The sequence below is a fragment of the Orbicella franksi genome, chromosome 12, assembly GCF_964199315.1.
Source record: "Orbicella franksi chromosome 12, jaOrbFran1.1, whole genome shotgun sequence".
Classification (NCBI taxonomy): domain Eukaryota; kingdom Metazoa; phylum Cnidaria; class Anthozoa; order Scleractinia; family Merulinidae; genus Orbicella; species Orbicella franksi.
Genome location: NC_138156.1, coordinates 9,630,204 through 9,649,386, shown reverse-complemented (window position 1 = coordinate 9,649,386; position 19,183 = coordinate 9,630,204). Strand labels below are relative to the sequence as shown.

The window sequence follows — 19,183 nt, the reverse complement described above, 5'->3', positions numbered from 1 at the left end:
TTTGGAAAAATTAAAATTCGAACTATGGACGAATTAGACAGGCCAAGATATCGGCCTCTCCAATAATTTTAATAGCAACTGATTAAGAATAGCTTTTCAAAAGTCTGTTATGATTGACTTTAAGGTTATTCATGTAACATGCATTTGCTACACTTGTACGTTTTTTTAGCAGACATTATATCATTGAATTTTGTAAATAAACAGTGATATATTCTCTGTGACATTAGCAATTTCGTTACAACATATTTACCAATGTCGTATAAGCTTGTAGAGATTGAAAATTGTGAATAAAAAGTAAGATTTTGAAATCCAAACTTTGCCGGCTTAATTATTTGGTGCTCGGTGACAAGAGGCCAGTTCCAAGTTGTGTTATGTCTCTGTTTCTGAACGATTCATGGGGAAAATGTTTAATTCACATGAAATAAGTTTGTTCTACCTAAAGCTGAGGTAAAATGGTTTTAAGAAATATTTCCAAATGAATGGTTTCACAAGAAAACTCCTACTGACACAGTGAGAAGAGCGAACTCGGATATGGCCTATGAAGAGGGGGATTTGGGCAATAGTGATATAACTCTTCCTTTAAGTCAGGATAAATTTCAAATTAACGTTCATGAAAGCGGAAAATTGTTTAGACATGGGTCAACAATAATAGGCAAAACAGTCACGTTTTCCGTCTCGAAATCACGACGCGGGGCGCGAAGCCTCCAATTTATCTTTTGCCCGAACTCAAGTGTGACAAGTAGCCATGATCGGGCCGTAGTTTAACCATTCTTTTATTGACTAGATTCAAAGTTAAAGAACAATTGCCAAAATTATAAGAGGTTTCTATAAATTATTAAAATAATGAAACAAATATTCATCGTTTGTCTCACGATGTAGTCACTTGAGATGTAGATCGCGACGTTTCGACTGCTTACTGCTAGTCTTCTTCAGGCGATAAGGTCGACTGATTGCACGATATCATTTATATCACAAAGGTCGGCTGTGATTGGTGCATTTCGATTCTCCTATTGTTCCATTGTTCCGGCGAGTAGCTGTTCCCTCAGTGGTCCGCTGTTGTACCGTTCTCCTGTTGTTGTGTTTCTTGATCGTGGGTATCCATGCTTCAGGAATTTCAATTCCACTATCCCTGTTGATGTTGTTAGGGTGAAGTCTTATGTGAATAGCTTCCTTGACCCTACGTGTGTACCAGTGAGGATCTCGATCAATAAACTTGACCTCATTCCAGATAGGATAGTGGCCGGTCTCGTGGGTGTGTTCAGAAACGGCGGAGGTCTGGGTACGGGCGAGTCGTATATCCCTGTCGTGTTCTTTGATCCTCTCCTGCATAGATCTTCCTGTTTCCCCGATGTAGACTTTGCCGCACTCACAGGGAATCCTGTAGACAACACCATCTTGTTTAGCCGGGTTGACGGTGTCCTTTGGTCGCACTAAGTGTGACCGAAGTGTCGTGTCGGACTCAAAGACGGTGTGAATGCCTTGTTGTTCTAGGCAGCGGCGGAGAGACTCCGAAACTCCTTGGACATGAGGTAAAACGGCGGTGGATTTAAATTCAGCGACAGGCTCCCTTCTTGGGGTTGTTCGTGCCTTTGTGATCTTCTGTTCAAAAGAGGAGGGAACAACCTTTTCCTCGACAAATATTCATATATCCTTTCTATTGATTAACAAGACTTATGCATTTTAACCAAATGTATGATTGCCAAAATACTCCTTGTGTAAGTTATGCCTCCCTACTCGATCACAAAAATTAGAAAAATAATAATTCATCGTGGAATCAATATTTCCGATCATCATTTTCAACCTTGGATTAAGGGATAGATAACTATAATTTAAAAAAATAGTGATAGCGTGACAGCGTGACCAAGCCGCTATAGCACCATCTTTCCATTAGCACAAACGATTCAGTTTTTGATCCAGCTACAAAAATTTCAGTTTTGAATATCGAAAGGGCATAGCACGATTAACTCTGCTAAGGGATTTAAGAACGACGTATTGAATACTCTTTGTTCGACACGGGTTTAAAAACTCAATTTAAAAGAAAAATTGTATGAGCTCATAAGATCAGACGCAACCTTCCGTGGGTAAATTTCCGTCTGCGACGCAGGCTAAAGCTCTATTGTCACCCAAACATTTTGCACTTTTGAAAAGCCAATGTCTCCTTGAATATCACAATTCATAGAGGCAAATATTTAACAAATTGTTAAGTTTCACAACCTCTTTGAATTCGATTGAATGTTTGGAGGCAATTTGCATCTAGCATGATGCCTTCTAAGCGCAAAGACGTACAGCTGTATGTTAATGACGAAAAATGGCGCTAAAAGATCGCTCTATTGTTAGAGCCGAAAAACATGTGACGCCCCAAAGACCGAAAATTGTTTCCCTTGCCCCTCCCCTAAAAACAAATATTACCGAAATAGAGTAGGTCAGCTGCCATCAAGCAAGTGCACCCGTTGCAGCCGCATTTAATTCTTTGTTATTTTTTTCCGTTTGTACGTGCATTCTTTCGTGATCATCGCATTCTTTTCGTTTATCTCGCTTTCACGTTATCGATATTCTGTTACGTTTTTTCGCATAATTTTGTTTTGTTTCAGTCCCCTTTTGTATGCGTCTTTCTAGTTTATTTGTGCATTTTCATCGCGACGCTACTATCATCTCGTTTCATTTACCGCCCTGCCGTTTTCCTTTTACGTGTTCCCTAGCTTCCTAGTCATACAACGTTTGTAAGTATCGTCTTCCTTCGGCTCGTTATTTCTGTTTCTTTTATTGTATTCGTCTATAACTTGTAATTTATTTTGTTTGTAGCAACCGCTCCCTTTTCATCGCTTTCTTCGCACTCTATCGTTAAATTGCACATTTCGTCTTGTCGATTAAAGCCAAGTAGCGTGTTGAACGTTGACTACAATAGCACCATTCCCACCCCTACCCCCTCTACAATTCCTACTGACTCTCTCTCAAATCCTTCATTACATGATAACTATGAGAAAAAACTTCGTTTTTAATCATAAATTGACACCTAAAAATCTGCATGATCTTTTACAAAAATCGCAGAATAACTAAAAAATGACCAGCTGATGAGTCGAAAGTTTGAAATGGCATGCAGTATACGTGAAAACCACCCGCTTTTGTTCAGTCACGTGACGGTATTCGCACGCTTGTCAGTATCCAGCAGCCCAGCCACTCTTCCTGGGGTCGGATTTGCCTGTCAGTGTTCCATCCTCATTTCTGGCCACAGCCTGAACCACTGCGAAACCGCTTATATTCCTGACCTCATGTCCAAGCCTCTGTAGGCCTTCCTGGATGGAGAGGGGCATGGGGTAATCTTTGTCGATACGAATGTACATCGGAAGTAACTGATGATGGAGTCTGGGTTCGACTACAGCTTGCGGTAGAGTTCGGTTGAACCAAAGGTAATTCATCATCACCTGGAAAAGTAAAAAGTTTTATACTTTGTGTGAACACTCCAAGGGAAAAGCCGTCCAGAAACATAGTGCTGGCTTAATTTGCTTTAAAGAGTGCTCAGTTTCTAATGCTTTTCCTGAGAATTGCATTGATTGGTTCAGAAATCTGATATTTGCTGGCCAATCAGGACTATGAAGTTCACAACAGCAGCCAATCAAAAACAAAACTAAATCACATCGTGATTTGGGTCATGTGACTTATCCCCGTGCTGTTCCCAGATCTCTTGCCTTTATACTACAAACGCAGTTTTACTCGAGAGAAATCTTGATCACAGTTGACACTGAATTTCGAAGCAGATGTAAAATTGGCGAGAACTTTTTTGCGCCTTTTTTATAAGGATCTGAGGTAAAGCTCTTAAAATAAATAAATCAAACTATTCCTAGTTTCTCGGTTGTGTCGCATTCAAACAGAGACGCCAGGGGGAACTTCTGAAAGAGCACCACGAAACACCATAGTTCTTGACATTTCCAAGGGGAGTGCCCCGATGCCATTCCAACAGTGAGGAGGCACCTCCCTCGATTCTCTTCTTCAACAGGACCGCTTCACCAAGTGGGCAACGCCCATCTTTGAAGATCCGCCTGATAAATGGTGTGACGCTTTGCTCTAAAAACATAGCTACAACATTTTCGCTACAGAACGTAGAGTCTGCGGAAAAAAACTTCTTACCAAAGAAATGGCAGTGGTTATTTTCGTCCCACCAGAAGCTCCGATAACCAAACGGGCTACTCCATCCTTATCCAAAAATATCGACGGCGCGGTCGACGACTGTGGCCGTTTGCCAGGCTGAATCATGTTGGACTCGGAAGGTTCGACTCCGTAAGCGTTCTTTTCACCTGGAGTTGAAAAGTCGTCCATTTCGTTGTTGTAGATAATACCCGTGCGATTTGATCGATATTTCGAGCCAAAGCTGAAAGAAATTAATATAATTGTTTAAGGGTAAGAAATGTGGTCATCGTGTGGCGTAGGGTATTCGGAAGCTGAGAGAGTATTATGCGATTATGGCAAAATGTGGACCAGAGTGCTGGAAAGGATAACCGCCGACTTTCTACCTTCCACACCACCTGTCTCAAGAGAATCATGCGAGTGTTCTGGCCTAGTAAAATCTACAATGCTAGACTTCTACAAGCCACAGGGTGGGAACTGATGGGAACCATCTTACGGCGAAGAATGTGGGAATGGCTTGGTCATGTGCTAAGAATGGAGCCCACAGCGCATACAAGAACTGCACTTACATGGACTCCTGAGGGACGAGGGAAAAGGGGGCGCCCAAGAACAACATGCAGGAGAACGGTAATGGAAGAGATAAGGAGTGCTGGTATTGGTTGGGAGAGAGCCACAACAAGAATAGCCCAAGACAGAGTGATCTGGAGGGACCTTGTTAAGGTCCTATGTGCCACTAGTTATTTTGAGATTGAGTGAGTGAGTGAGTGATGTCGAAATGTCGTTTATGTCGTTATGTCGCTAGTGTGAACCATGTTCACGCTCGTCTCGAAATCACGAAGCGCTGCAGAAAACCTCCCTATCGCGCTTCCATGTCTTCGATTTTATTTTCCCGGTTAACGTTATGCCCATGCGCCATCGTGTGCAGAAAGCACCAATCTTGCAAATTCTTGGACAGTACGTAAGAGTGCAGTGGAACTAGGCAAGACACCTTAGCCTTTTTGAAGAGAATTTAAGACTCCAAGGGAAGAAAGCTTCTTGGTCCACATATTTTTGTATTTATTTCCAAGAAACCCATATTTTACCACATAATAAAGCCATTTCTCCACGTAAATTACTTCATTGGATCAACTAGTCAATAAAAAGAGTTTACTCACAAGAGATTTATCGTCGTGGTTGCAGAAACAGCATCGCCATTTTCCGCGATAACAGACAAGTGAGAGGTCCCCTCGTGACTAGCGTTATGATAGAAGTCTCCGTAATACCGGTAATCTGTAAATGTCCGGTTGTCCCAAATCTCTTTGCGTATCGATTCAGCGAACCCGGCGTTAGTCATGTTCTTGATAATCTACGAGATAACATCATGATAATTTTGTTTGAGTAATTAAAAATAGTGCTACATTTCCCCACATATAAAGACCCGTGGGGTGGGGTATTCCCTTACACGGGCTATGTGGGTGTGTGCGACCCCAAAGGGTATGGTTTTCAGCCGTTTTGTTCAGGAATAAGGCATCAATTTTGGCCATTTTGGTCATAACTAGGGTATGGTTTTTGCACTCTAATTTTAAGAAGCTACTTGTTCATCATTATCGATAAAAATATAAGACCATCAAAAAAATGCCCTTCACAACTTATGTTTACGACAAACAAACATTAGTCTGAACTCGGGAACTAATTATAAGGCAAGTTTGAAACAGAGTATTGATTTAAGGGTCAGGTCATAAATAGGGTGTCGAAGTTTTGGTCAGGTCATAAATAGGGTATGGAAAATCGCAGATTTTGGTCATAAATAGGCAAGGGTTTTGGGAAGCGGGCCTCAAATTCCCACCCAATTTTTTCTGGGAGTACCCGCCCCGGGTATAGGGAGACTTTAAGAGGTGATAGAAGAGATGGGAGAGGGTGGTGGAGGAAGAAGGGAGGAGGTAGGAGCCCGGGGATGGGAGAATGAAGATAAGGGGGATTGCCAGCTAGAAGAGCTCAAGTTACCTCAGTAACATTAGCAAAGTCCTGGTCTCCAAGTAATGCTCTGTAAGCGTATGCAAATTTGAACGCCTCTACGATCCTGTGGTATGTCAACACCGAGTTGTTTATTCCCTGTCGGTCGGATGGCTTCATGTTGTATCCTTGAAAACAAGAGCGAAAGTGGACGAAAAGATTGAAGTAAATAGTTCAAATGTCTAGCTGTGTCTCGAAATGGAAAGATTAGCAGAAACATTTTGAAAATGTTTGTAATACCTTTTCGTCTACTCGACAAAAGAAAACCTTTTACAAACTCATGATAGATTATTTAGGTGGGGCTCAGAAGCACCTTTATATTTTTTTTAATAAAAAATGGTTGTTCCGAGCACTCGAAAGCTTGATTTAAAAATACAGTGTACTCACCTTTCAAAATGTTCAAGATAAAACTCAACACCACCCCACTGCCCGGTGGAGGTGTAGAGTACCATGAGTAGTTCCCTAGGGTCCCGTTCATTGGACGCCTGAATTTGACTTTGTAGTTCTTTAAATCATCTAAAGTGAATATCCCGCCGCCATCCTTAATGTCTTGCACAATATCTTTGGCAAGTTCACCGTTATAAAAGTCCTCAGGGTCATCTCGGATTCGTTCCAAGGTTTTGGCGAGCTTGGGCATGTACAGTAATTCTCCTAGCTTCTTTAGCTCGCCATCCTTGTTAAATAGCAGTTCCCTACCAAAAGAGTAGCAACTAAGTCAGCAGTCTCTAAGAAAGCCAAATTTTTAAAATTGTTTTTGTTACTCCACATCAGGCTGTCATGATTGGTAGTTTTGAGCCTGGGCCTCAGAGATTTTGGGCCTCTAGGATTTAGGGACCGTAGGATTTCAAACTGGGGGCAGACACTCGTATAATCTTTTGGTAGCGGCGAAGCTGCAACGTGTTGTAAGAGGAACGGGTCACCATGCATCCTGTAACCTCCGCTCGCTGTCTCATCAGCTAGCTATTGGCTCTACTCTCCCCTCTCCCGTGGTACGCCTATTTTGGTTTCCTAACGCACACACCAGGTTACAAACTTCCCAAGTTACAGGCGTCTTGCCCATCTGTCTGTTATGTCCCATTAGGAATTTGCCCCACCCCCATCCGTCCTCGTGGACATGGACTGATAAATACGTTTTCATACGCTTACTTAGCAGACTTTCTTACAATATATCGTTCATCAGGATTTGTATTAAAAGGAGAAAAAAATCGCCATTCGCCGACGACCTCCAGCCACCGCACACAGCCTATGACTGAAAGTGTACGATCACGGCTCAACCACTGCGATGGCAGCATTTGTATTAGTATTCGAGTAGAACTAATAATGGCTGATAGTACACGATAGATCAACCAATCAGATTACAGCAGTTGCACTAGTATATTAGTTAGCAACCTGACGTAACGATGGGGATTTTTCATGGGACAGATCAGGGCGTAGTCTCGAGATTTTCGGCTTCAAACTGATCGCACTTTATTTGGATATCTCTGAAAGTATATCAAAGATAAATCAAAATTGCCACGGAAAACTAAAACCTAAAACTTTGAACCCCATTCTAAGCTTTTTCGAACAGAACTGTAGTTCTGATTTCTCTAATTATCTTTATCCTGCAAACCTGTGTCCAGGATCGGCTTTGAGAAGCGGTGTATACTTTGCCCGTGTCGCCGCATAGTAGGCTGAGTGGCCAAAAGGAAATCCCTCCCTCGCCATGTCAATTGAAGGTTGTACCAGAACCGCCCAGGGCAGTTTGCCATACTTTGTCCAGGCTTCAAAGAATCCTTTCACCTCACCGGGTACACCAGCGGCTGTCGCACCTGCAAAACCACAAACCAACAGCAAACAATAACTTTTCATGAAACCCCCTTAAAAGCTTTCGCCCTCCGCCGCGCTAAACCATTGTTCTGTAGGCTAGCTAGTAAACGCTCAAAGATGATTTTTTGCGAGCTACTGTCGTTCATTTTAGGTTTGTGTCTTAATTTAAACCACGCGACCTTATTTACGGAGTTCTCACTGAGTTTGATATGAAACATTTAATTGAAAAGTCTGGTATGAACGAAGAGGAAACAGCAGCAAAAAAACAAAAAAAACACGGAAAGATATAAGCCCGACACAATATCATTCAGAAAGTGAAAACAGATAACGTACATAAGATATACACTCCAATTAAGTTTGTTATCCTATTTGTGGTTCTTCTAGATATCCTTTCATATACTTCAGTGTAGTTTTGTGAGAACATGATGGACTCTGGGCAACACAACTGTAGTCCTTTGATGGCGGCCGCGTAAAGGAAACTTTTAATTCATTTAACTCGCACGAGGCGTATAATTTATAGAAACCTTTGGTCACAATTTTCAGAAAATAGACGATTTCTGAGGAGATTGCGCAAAGAATATTTCGAAAGAAAACTCTATCTCCACCTATGTTTCAGTGAACACCGCACAGTCCAGGTTGCCTCCTTTTCAGAACATCACCTCATTTAGAGCAAATTGAAATGTCTACATCATTCAGTCGTTTGAAGAATTCAGTAAAACGATACTCAAAACTCACTGATATGCTCCTCGTTTTTAATTTATCACCTCGCATCCAAAGCAAGTTCAGAAAATTTTTTAAATGCGCTGGGTTACAATAAAACGGGATCTACAAGATCAAGAGCCCATAACTAGGAGCGCACAACTCCCATATTAAGGGTATGTCGAGACTTTTACAGACCGGTCTATTTTTAGGCTTCTCTTCCCGCGAAATAGATCAGTTCTGGTCTACATGAGGGCGCATCGGTAAGGAACAAAATTGCTTACCTCGCATCGTTTCTTTAGGTGAAATGACGACGTCAGTTAAAAATTAAGTCCGTGCTTGTGATTGGTCACTGAGGTTCCTGGGGGGTCTGAATTCGCGGTAAAATCAAACTAAAAATGGATCGGTCTGTGAAAACGCCGTGACAGGAACGTGTGGTGGTTGCAGGCTCCTAGTGATAGGCTCCTGACAAGGTTGAGTCTCACTTAAACAAATTCTACTGGCGTTTAATCAAGCAGTTCTGTCTTTACTTACCTATTGTCGAGCTCATTCTCCCTCCAACATACATCGTTCTATTGGCTTTCCCTGGCGCTTCCTCGCGAAAGTCAATCACCTCTACGAACCTCGTACTCTTCTTGTACACCACCATAAAGCCGCCCCCACCCACTCCAGCGGAATGCATGTTGTAAACACCAATGCAGAACAAGGCGGCGATCGCCGAATCCATGGCAGAACCCCCTTTCTTTAAAATGTCCCGGCCAATCTCTGAGCAGAGACCGGCATCCGATGCTACTACGGCGTGTTTGTAGGGGCCATCCGCCCCTGGGGGTCCGGTCGGTGGTGGTAGTGTAGGTTTCGGGGTTGGTGTCACGCTTGGGTGGGGTTTGGTAACAGGTTTGTCCGGTTTGGACTGCTTTTCTCTCGTCAGGACAATGGTGAGAGCGATGACGATTGCCACCACAATGATAGTGACTACCAGAACGATAATAAGAATTCGTCGGTTGTTAGTTCTATAAAGTAAGAGCAGATATGTATGGGTTATTGACCAAGTGTGAGGTCAAGATGGTTGGATATTGGCCAAGTTCTTTTTTTGCGTGTTCAGTATGGACCGAGACGGAGTCGAGGTCCATAAACTCGCAAAAAAAGACCGAGGCCAATATCCAGCCATCTTGACCGAACAAGCTTGGTCAATAAAGGATTTATTATATGGCTTACGGGGAAATTTTTCTTGCGGGACAAGGAGGGTAGTCCCGAGCGGGCAAGATAGCTCCATCTTGCCCGCTCGGGTAGCCAATCACAACGCAGGATTTGATTCATCTTGCCCGCTCACGGAGCTAGCCATATAATAAACGTAGTTCACTCGTTTTAATCAGTTTAAAACGTCACTACGTTTTGTCTAATGCCTTGACCGTGTGCTTGTGCAGCCACTACCGGTAATTTCGATGTTAATAATATTTCTCCAAGAAGTTATGTGACGTGCGTCATATCAAGCTTTAATGCCCGCAAGCTGGCACCAAAATTACCTTAACATCATTCAGACAACAAATACATTCGAAAACAGAAATGTCATACGCTATAATCTAAGAATATTTACAAGAATATTTTCAGCCTAAAAATCGACGGAAAAATACATGAAAATAACAATATTCAGCCTCGGCCGGAAAAACAATATTTTTATAAAAAAGAGTGTATTTTTTTGTTTATTATTTTAAACCGCTTGACCCTCCAACAGGCTTTTATCCAAAAGAAAAAGAGGTCAAATTGTTTGCCTGTTTAACGTATGTTAATGAGTAAGTCCTTGTGAATATTCACAAGCACGCAATTACCAGACCGAGTCACAATCTGTTGTCGAGAACCGAGTTGGAAGGCTTCGATCAGGGCCAAACGACAAACTGAAATTATCTGTAAAGAATAAAGTACATTAGAGAAAGGTAGAGGGATAAGGAGAGATTCCCTCCTCTAGCTTCCGAAACAGTCTTGATAAAGGTAATCAGTGAGGCATGTCAACACTGTTATCGTGACGCGTACTTCAGACTGTTTCCCTAACACTGTTTACAACGAAGGACCGACGCCGTCCGCGCAAATCGAGTCAGAACTATCTGTCCATGTACGCCGGGCAACAACAGGTCAAAAAATAGAATATCAACCGCAAGCTCCGAGGTATTATCGAGGTATTATCGGTATTAAATCAATTGTTATCAAACATGCAGTTCTGATATTACACTAGCCAGGCGTTTCGTTGGCTGATCGCATGACACATTCGAGTCTTACCTTTTACGAGGGGTGTCTTCCTCGATTTGAACCGGCTTGTACGAAACCTCCTTTGCAGTTTCTTGGCTGCTCATTTTGCCTCGTACACACCCTTCAATGTAAAGGAAAATCAACAAACACGCTTGGTGTAAGATAAGGAGCGCAACCACCTCGCTAAGATCAAATCTCCGTACTTGTGTACATTAAAATTGAGCACAGAATAACGTAATTTATGCAAGAAGCATCAAAAATAAATCAATTATGTAAACAATGGCCCCGCGCTAAGAAGCCCAGCTAGACTACATCGTTTTTATCATGGCGTCATACGCACAAACATTTCTCGTAGTTGTATGAACGCTTGTAAAGATTTGTGGTAGTTGCAGTAAAGATCGTGGAAAATATAAGGACGGCATAAACTGACAAAGTAGGCTTTCTCAGATTTTCGAGGAATATCTTATTCAGACCTGTTTGGAAATGCAGATTGATCTGATTGATTCAGAAAATTATTTTGGTTTTGTCGTTGGCAATGGAAATTTCAAAGCTCGACCAAACGATAAAATCGCTATGTTCTCGGCAATTACGAATATTTGCTGACAAACTGGAAAAACCGAATAATTACATCCAACAAGATGATTTTAAGCTTGACTTGCACCTAAACATGCGGTTGCTATAGCAATTTCAAATGACGTGGAGAAACAATTTAATCATCAAAATTTCGGTGAGGGTTGATGAACAGCTATTGAAAGTTTCAGTCTTACAGAGTAAACGAAATTCAACAAATATTCTGGAACTCTAATTGATTGGCACGTTCAAGAGGTGTTTAACTACAGGGGCAGTCCGGGAGTTGGAAAAATACAATAATTATCAGACACTACATGTTGGATGCTGTGATCCATTTGTCAAGGTTAATTAAACTTTATTTCACCTTTTTTTCGCTCATTCACTTTCACACTTAAAAAAAAAACAGACCTTCATCAATTGAATTGGCTTTAAAAGGAGCTACATTACGGTTTGCGCATCTTAAAAAGTTAAGCCTAAATTTTTCAAGTTCGTCGTTTGCAATCCGTGTTAATCTTCTCCCGATCCTTTACCATCCTTATTCCTTTAGGGAATAAAGGAATAAGGATGGTTAAGTTTTTTTTCTTAGTAAACTACTATTTTCTGGTTTCCTTCAATTTAAAGGTAGTTTTGTACGTGCTCCAACTAGCTCAAAACACTGTTACTGAGCTCCTTTAATACACTAGAAAATATAGAGCAGGGAGCTTATGAAGGTTCCATAGTTATCCTTAAAATATGCACAGTCAATGAAGTAACAGAATTGAGATCTCCTCAGTACCCAGCAGCCCAGCCACTCTTCCTGGGGTCGGATTTGCCTGTCAGTGTTCCATCCTCATTTCTGGCCACAGCTTGAACGACTGCGTAACCGCTTATATTCCTGACCTCATGTCCAAGCCTTTGTAGGCCTTCCTGGATGGAGAGGGGCATGGGGTAATCTTTATCGATACGAATGTACATCGGAAGTAATTGATGATGGAGTCTGGGTTCGACTACGGCTTGCGGTAGAGTTCGGTTGAACCAAAGGTAATTCATCGTGACCTAAAAAAAAAAAGTTCCAATTTTGTTAAATGCTGTTTACACCATCAGGACACCTACCTTTGTGTCTGCTAGGTTTCGCTGAGGCCAGATCTTAACATCGATCCTCGCGGCGCTAGCCCTGCCTTGCTCGCTTACGCAAAAAGTGACCTAATCACTGCTCACCAAAGAAATGGCGGTGGTTATTTTTGTCCCACCAGAAGCTCCGATAACCAACCGGGCTTCTCCATCCTTGTCCAAAAATATCGTCGGCGCGGTAGATGACTGGGGCCGTTTGCCAGGCTGAATCATGTTCGATTCAGAAGGTTCGACTCCGTAAGCGTTTCTTTCACCTGGAATCGAAAAGTCGTCCATTTCATTGTTGTAGATAATGCCTGTTCGAGTTGATCGATATTTTGAGCCAAAGCTGAAAGGGAGAAATAATAAAATATTAATCAAAATTGATAGCGAGCAAAGGCACTTCATTTCCTTTATTTCCACTTTATCGAAGACACTCACTAGTAATTTATCGTGGTAGTTGCAGAGACAGCATCGCCATTTTCCGCGATAATAGACAAATGAGTTGTTCCCTGCCGGCTCGAGTTGGAATAGAAGTCCCCGTAATACCGGTAATCTGTAAAAGTTCGGTTGTCCCAAATCTTCTGTCGTATAGATTCGGCAAAATCGGCGTTAGTCATGTTCTTGATAATCTACGAAAAAACGTTGTGATAGTTTTGTTAGCAGCCGTCATTTGATCTATTTTTTTCCATATTTTTCTTTTTTCTCTTTCCGAAAGTCTAGCCGTTTTGCAGGCGAGGAGCCCATCTTTATCTCAATTAAGACTCATTTTAGTCGGGAGGTAAATGATCAACCGCGTTTTTTTGAAGTAAGAATTAATGGCCAAACTAAACTCTCGCCAAAAATTATCAGGAAACCACTACCGAATCATGATTTGTTAACTCTAAGATCGCACTTATTTTCCTGTTTCAATGTATTTCAAAATATTGGCAATATTTGCACCCCTATTTTCGGTTTTCTCGAACCAATTGCGAAATTAAATCTTTTCATATTTCGGAAAACCCTGAAATCCAAGATAACACCTCAGTCTAGTTTGCTGGACGTCGTTTTGGCTTGATATGAAGTCATAATTGGGCTGTGGATGCCACTAAAATACTGTAAACATTTTTTGGGTGCCTTACACTCGGAAGGTTAGTTTTCCATAGCGCGTGGGTACTTTTGAAAATACATGCAGCTATTGGAGCACTTGGTTTCCCCACCTGCACCCCTTCTTCTAAGGCTCAAAAACGAAAAGAAGCCCAGATTATTAAATTAGATTGCGGATCAGGAGTTCCCTCATTTCGATCCATTTCCTTACCGTTCAGGGACCTTTGAAGGGAGGGGTAGCGGAATGGAGTTGGACCGGAGTAAAGACGAGTTAGAAGTCGGGGAAGAAAATGAGGAGTGTTAGTTAGAATTTTCTCTCGGAAAAACTCAAGTTACCTCGGTAACATTAGCAAAGTCTTCGTCTCCAAGCAATGCTCTGTAAGCGTATGCAAATTTGAACGCCTCTACAATCCTGTGGTATGTCAACACCGAGTTGTTTATTCCCTGTCGGTCGGAAGGCTTCATGTTATAACCTTGATTAAAATAAGGAAAATTGAGGTAATAAATTGAATTAGCCATAACCGCAATAGAAACTGTAGTGTAAAGAATACGTTGTATGAAACACATATGACTGAGTATATGCACATTTGCTACAGACGAAGATTTCAATGAAGATGAGGCAATAATGACGACGACGACGACGGTGATGTTGATGATGATGATGACGACGATGATAATGATGATGATGATAGTGTTGATAAAGCTGACGACAATAATAATGTAATTTAGTCGCTGCTCAACTATCATCATCAGTTCCGCTTCTTCGCAGGGGCGGATCAAGGGGGAGAGTGCAGGGGGTGCGCACCCCCCCGCCCCCCGTAATTGAGATGAAGTCTTCTTCTCCGTAATCGTTTTTAAAAATTGTTGTCTCACCAGTCAGTTACGCCATTCCTTAGTGATGCACTCCGTATGGAGAGTGGAACCAGGCTGTTCACCGTTAATGGATATTAATTCCCGCTATATCTTCGGAGTATTTCCTCCCACCTAGTTAGGTTTTATAATAATTCAGGATCTATCAATGCTGAGACGTTAACAATGCAAGTAGAAAGTAGCTTACCTTTTAAAATATTGATAATGAAACCTAACACCACCCCACTCCCCGGGGGAGGAGTAGAGTACCACGAGTAGTTTCCCACAGTTCCATTCGTTGGTCTCTTGAATTTGACTTTATAGTTCTTCAAATCATCTAAGGTGATAATACCACCTCCATCCTTAATGTCTTGTACAATATCTTTGGCAAGTTCACCGTTGTAAAAGTCCTCAGGGTCATTCCGGATTCGTTCCAAGGTTTTGGCAAACTTTGGCATGTACAGTAATTCTCCTGGCTTTTTTAGCTCGCCGTCCTTGTTAAATAGAAGATCCCTTCAAAAGCAAACAAAAAACTTAAGTCAGTTCAGTTACGTTTTTACAAACGAAGTTTGCAGTGCAGGTTTCGAATTAACGACATTCCTAATCTGTAGGTTGTCAGTAAAACTGATAAATATATATATATGTTTTTTTCTGTTTACGGTGGCTCAAAACAGTTTCCAGCACTCTTCGATTCAAGACGTAGATTTTGAAATATTATTACCACTTTTTATCAGTTGATGCTACGATTATGTTATCAAAAACGCCCCAATCATTGATGAACACGTTTGCAGCGTTTTCGTGACACTATATGTTACCCTTGCAACAGTTTCACCTGCTAAAAGCACCCTTTGAGTTTTGGCTATAAATGTATATATTTCGAATTTTATCAAATTTTGATAAGCAGAATAAGATGCAACCTTTAGCAAAGTTTTTAAAAAAATTCTGCGCATGGGATTCAGAGCCATTATAATTTTGGAAAATTTAATAGAATAGATTTCTTGTCTGTTAATGTGAACTTCTTTACGACGCTCACCTGAATCCAGGAATGGCTTTGAAAGCCGGTGAACGTCTTGCCGCTGATGAAGCCGCGCTGTAAGCGGCGTAACCAAACGGAAATCCATTTCTCGCCATGTCAATGGCAGGCTGAACAAGATCCACCCAGTGCAGTTTACCGTACTTCTTCCAGGCTTCAAAGAATCCTTTCACCTCACCGGGGACACTAGCGGCCGCTGCGCCTATTTACAAAAGAATACACAACATGTGTGTACCAAGAAAATACAAGTGACAAGTGGGATATTTCGTGGTATATCACTCGAAAGCGTTGCATGTAACTATTTTACATAAATACAGTGGCCCGCACAATCAAAGTGACATATACGCGCAGCGCACGACGAGAAGGTTAGGTGCAATACCGTCAGGTATATAACGGCTTTCCTGTATTCGGATTGGCTGTATTTTCTATGGCATGGTATAAATACCAAAACATTATACCACTGCGCGTCTCCTTCTCGCTCTTTAACGGAAACAGCAGTGTATTACTTGGAGAGCTAAATTTAACTTAAAAGTGTCTCACTCCAAAGAGAAATAGTTCTAATACTTAGTTTAATCTTAAGTTGTATATGCTAAGATTCGTTCTTTCTCGGCAAGAATCGCACGCAGGCAGCTGTCCTCTGCTGGGTGTATTTGAAACTTACAATAAAGGACCAGTCTTCATTTACAAAATGTAGCTCACCTAATTTGGAGCTCATTCTCCCTCCAACATACATCGTTTTAGTAGCTTTCCCTGGAGCCTCCTCACGAAAGTCGATCGCCTCTACAAACCTCGTACTCTTCTTGTATACCATCATAAACCCGCCCCCACCCACTCCAGCGGAATGCATGTTGTATACACCAACACAGAACAAGGCTGCAATCGCCGAATCCATGGCGGAACCTCCTTTCTTTAAAATGTCCCGGCCAATCTCCGAGCAGGGACCGGCATCCGATGCTACTACGGCATTTTTGTAGGGGCCATCCGCCTCCGGGGGTCCGGTCGGTGGTGGTAGTATAGGTTTCGGGGTAGGTGTCACGCTTGGGTGGGGTTTGGTAACAGGTTTGTCCGCTTTGGACTGCTTTTCTCTCGTGAAGACAACAGCGAGCGCAATGATGATTGTCAGCAGAATTACAGTGACTACCACGAGAGCAATAATGAGAGGTCGCTTATTAGGTCTACGAGTTAAAAAAAGGTAAATGAGAAATCTTTCTTAGAAATAACGAAGAAGGAAATATGCAGCTCACACTTACATGTATTCAGAAAATGATCAGACAGTTTTGTTTTAAAATGAGTTTTTACATGAGTTTTTGTAGTCAATTCCTCTTCTAAGGGGTGTTCCACTTGTTTTCGTGGCTGTGCTGCCCATACCACTTGACCATTTCTTGAGTAAAACAAGAACCTCCATTCCCCCAGAATTATGTTAATCAAAACAGTTTCATATGTTAATGTCTGCAAATAGCTGCGTTGTCATTGGTATTGTTATTGAGTTATATTACGAATTATATGGTTCACTGACGCAGTCGTCTTCAGTAGAAGGTTAAATGTACCAGAATAACTTTAAACTATAGTTCTGTATAGAGCCAAGGGTCAAAATGTTTTGTACCGGAAAAAGGCTGGTTTGTCCAACCGAAATTTAGTACCACAAATTTAAAAATCTTTCTACGTTGCGTCGCTATTTGCTTTTGTATTCTTCATTTTCTATGTTAAGCCGATCAGATCACTATTGATCCAACTTCGCTGTCCGGGATTGCTTGCTTAAACATTTTAAAATGTTCAACAGAGATAAGGATTCTTTGCTCCACCTATCTGAAATAGGACTTTGCCAGGGCCGGGTTTGCCACTTCTCTGCGATAACTGAACTAATAGAGAATATTCTATTTCATTTGGTTTCACAATGGGGTCTTATCAAGCATGTCTACTAAGCCATGTCTTGCTGTAAATACAGTCAACCCCCTGACCGTTCACAGACAACTCGGTGAACCCTACGTGCGCTTTAGGCGGTTTCGTATTACGCCCGAGGCGGACACGTCTCTGAGGCGTGCAGTCGCCGTCTGTGCGTGCGACATGTGTCTGCCTAAGAACCGAGCGAACAAAGAATTGAGTGTGTGTCGCATCTATCTCGAACCCACCGCAACGAATTATCACAATGACCAGAAATGACTCAATTTACACGTAATAGCAAACTTGCTCTTCGGTCAGAACTCTCACCAACGGTTTTGTACATGATGGCGGATAGTAAATGAGTCTCACCTTTTTCGTGTAGTGCCTTCTTCGATATTAACTGGTGTATACAAAACCTCCTTTGCCTCACTACTCATTTTTCTAAGTATACAGCCGTAATCAAGCAAAGATGAAGAAATCTTGTTGAGAAGGTATGATCTTGACCCCGTCCAGAACTGTTTTTTCTGCTCTGCACTAACCCACGTCCCTGTACAAAATTATGCGTGCAGATACAAAACGCAATGTCATTACCCAAACAAAGGCGTCACACGCTTCGAGTATTCTATCAAGGGACCCAGCGAAAGAAAGGCACTTACAATAACAATTTGCTGTATATAAATAAGATACAGCATTTCTCTTTAATGATTTGAAGTTCCACTTTTGTGGCAGAGGTTTTGATTAATTATTAACCTTAGGGTATCACCAGCCATGGTGTTGTCCTCACATTCTCAGCTTGCTCTAGGGGATCGAGTCAGTTGGTGAGGAACGCGAAGGAAGAAGTTTGCGCAATTGGACGAAGCTCTTTAACCAACCGAACGCGAACTTCCGTGACAAGTCGGGGGTTTTCTAACGACTAAAGGAAGGTTTTCGCACGGGACATTCGTCTTAGCATTTCTTTCCCTACATCTTACCCTATTTAACGACGGAATGCTACAGTTTTAAAAACTGACCGAGCTATTTCTGTATAAGAATTCATGTGGATTAAGGCCCAACGAACAAATACATGCATAATTGTGTTTTTTCAGCTCATTGCTCGAAGGACAAATGCTACGCAGTAATGTTATCCAATTACGGGGCGCCGACACAGTTTCTTCTGAGCTTTTATCCTGATTTATCATATGGCTGTTTCACAAGAACTAGGAACTACAGACTTTTGATTGAATTTGATTGGCTGAAATCGCCATTGACAGCGGGCTAGATTTTCCCATCTACACCGGCATCTAGAACGGTTACATTTTGCGGTGAAAAAGTTGCAGACTAAAATACAAATACAAAAATATTGAAGAATTTCTTTTGGAAAAAGACTGATGAGAAAAAGAAGTAAAGAGGACGAGGAAACTTTGGCAGATTTAAGCTTAGCTAATCGCCGCTTGCAAGCAAAATGTCAGCTAATACAAACCAGTTACATCAAACTTATTGAATTTTTCTTGTTTGCTGATAGCAATCGTCTAAACTGAACCGCGTGAACGCCAAGACCTGGGTCAAATGGTCACTAAAGTGTGTACATTATACTTTGAACTGAATTGGACAAGTTTTTCTTGACCTGCACCATTATAAAACCTCTATTTCAACATTTTGGGATAGGTGGAACTGCAATCAGGGATGACTTTTCAAATATGTGACCGAGTTAATCGCAAGATATGTTGCTGGAATAAGTGGTCCAAATTAATAATAATGATAATTAAAATATTTAAACAGGGAGCCCACTTCACTAAAAGATGCTCTTCAGTGGGGCCCTGCATGAATATATATTAA

At 41.6% G+C, this 19,183-nt stretch overlaps 2 protein-coding genes across 2 annotated transcripts; both read right to left on the bottom strand.

Annotated features, from left to right (window-relative positions):
• Window positions 1-1,865: 1,865 nt before the first annotated feature.
• On the bottom strand, window positions 1,866-11,204 carry LOC145464123 (glutathione hydrolase 1 proenzyme-like). The gene is made up of 8 exons (XM_081447938.1): window positions 10,891-11,204; window positions 9,154-9,629; window positions 7,724-7,922; window positions 6,502-6,806; window positions 6,106-6,242; window positions 5,277-5,467; window positions 4,126-4,366; window positions 1,866-3,422 (listed from the first exon to the last, which is right to left on the bottom strand). Exons 1-8 carry the CDS (start codon window positions 10,962-10,964, stop codon window positions 3,156-3,158), a joined length of 1,890 nt encoding a protein of 629 aa, XP_081304064.1. The 5' UTR covers window positions 10,965-11,204; the 3' UTR covers window positions 1,866-3,155.
• Window positions 11,205-11,265: 61 nt separating this feature from the next.
• LOC145464124 (scoloptoxin SSD14-like) lies at window positions 11,266-18,599 on the bottom strand. Its single transcript, XM_081447939.1, has 8 exons — window positions 17,738-18,599; window positions 16,187-16,662; window positions 15,488-15,689; window positions 14,663-14,967; window positions 13,942-14,078; window positions 12,961-13,151; window positions 12,628-12,868; window positions 11,266-12,465 (listed from the first exon to the last, which is right to left on the bottom strand). The coding sequence occupies exons 1-8, from the start codon at window positions 17,803-17,805 to the stop codon at window positions 12,199-12,201; spliced, it is 1,887 nt and encodes a 628-aa protein (XP_081304065.1). The 5' UTR covers window positions 17,806-18,599; the 3' UTR covers window positions 11,266-12,198.
• Between the last annotated feature and the right edge of the window lie 584 nt (window positions 18,600-19,183).

Excerpts from the sequence above, each read along its gene's own strand:
- LOC145464123 (XM_081447938.1), bottom strand. The coding sequence starts at position 10,964 with ATGAGCAGCCAAGAAACTGCAAAGGAGGTTTCGTACAAGCCGGTTCAA. Across the intron at positions 7,923-9,153 it reads GAGAATGAGCTCGACAATAG|GTGCGACAGCCGCTGGTGTA; the intron begins GTAAGTAAAGAC and ends GTGGTTTTGCAG. Across the intron at positions 6,807-7,723 it reads AAAGCCGATCCTGGACACAG|GGAACTGCTATTTAACAAGG; the intron begins GTTTGCAGGATA and ends CTCTTTTGGTAG.
- LOC145464124 (XM_081447939.1), bottom strand. The coding sequence starts at position 17,805 with ATGAGTAGTGAGGCAAAGGAGGTTTTGTATACACCAGTTAATATCGAA. Across the intron at positions 16,663-17,737 it reads GAAGGCACTACACGAAAAAG|ACCTAATAAGCGACCTCTCA; the intron begins GTGAGACTCATT and ends TTTAACTCGTAG. Across the intron at positions 15,690-16,186 it reads GAGAATGAGCTCCAAATTAG|GCGCAGCGGCCGCTAGTGTC; the intron begins GTGAGCTACATT and ends TTTTGTAAATAG.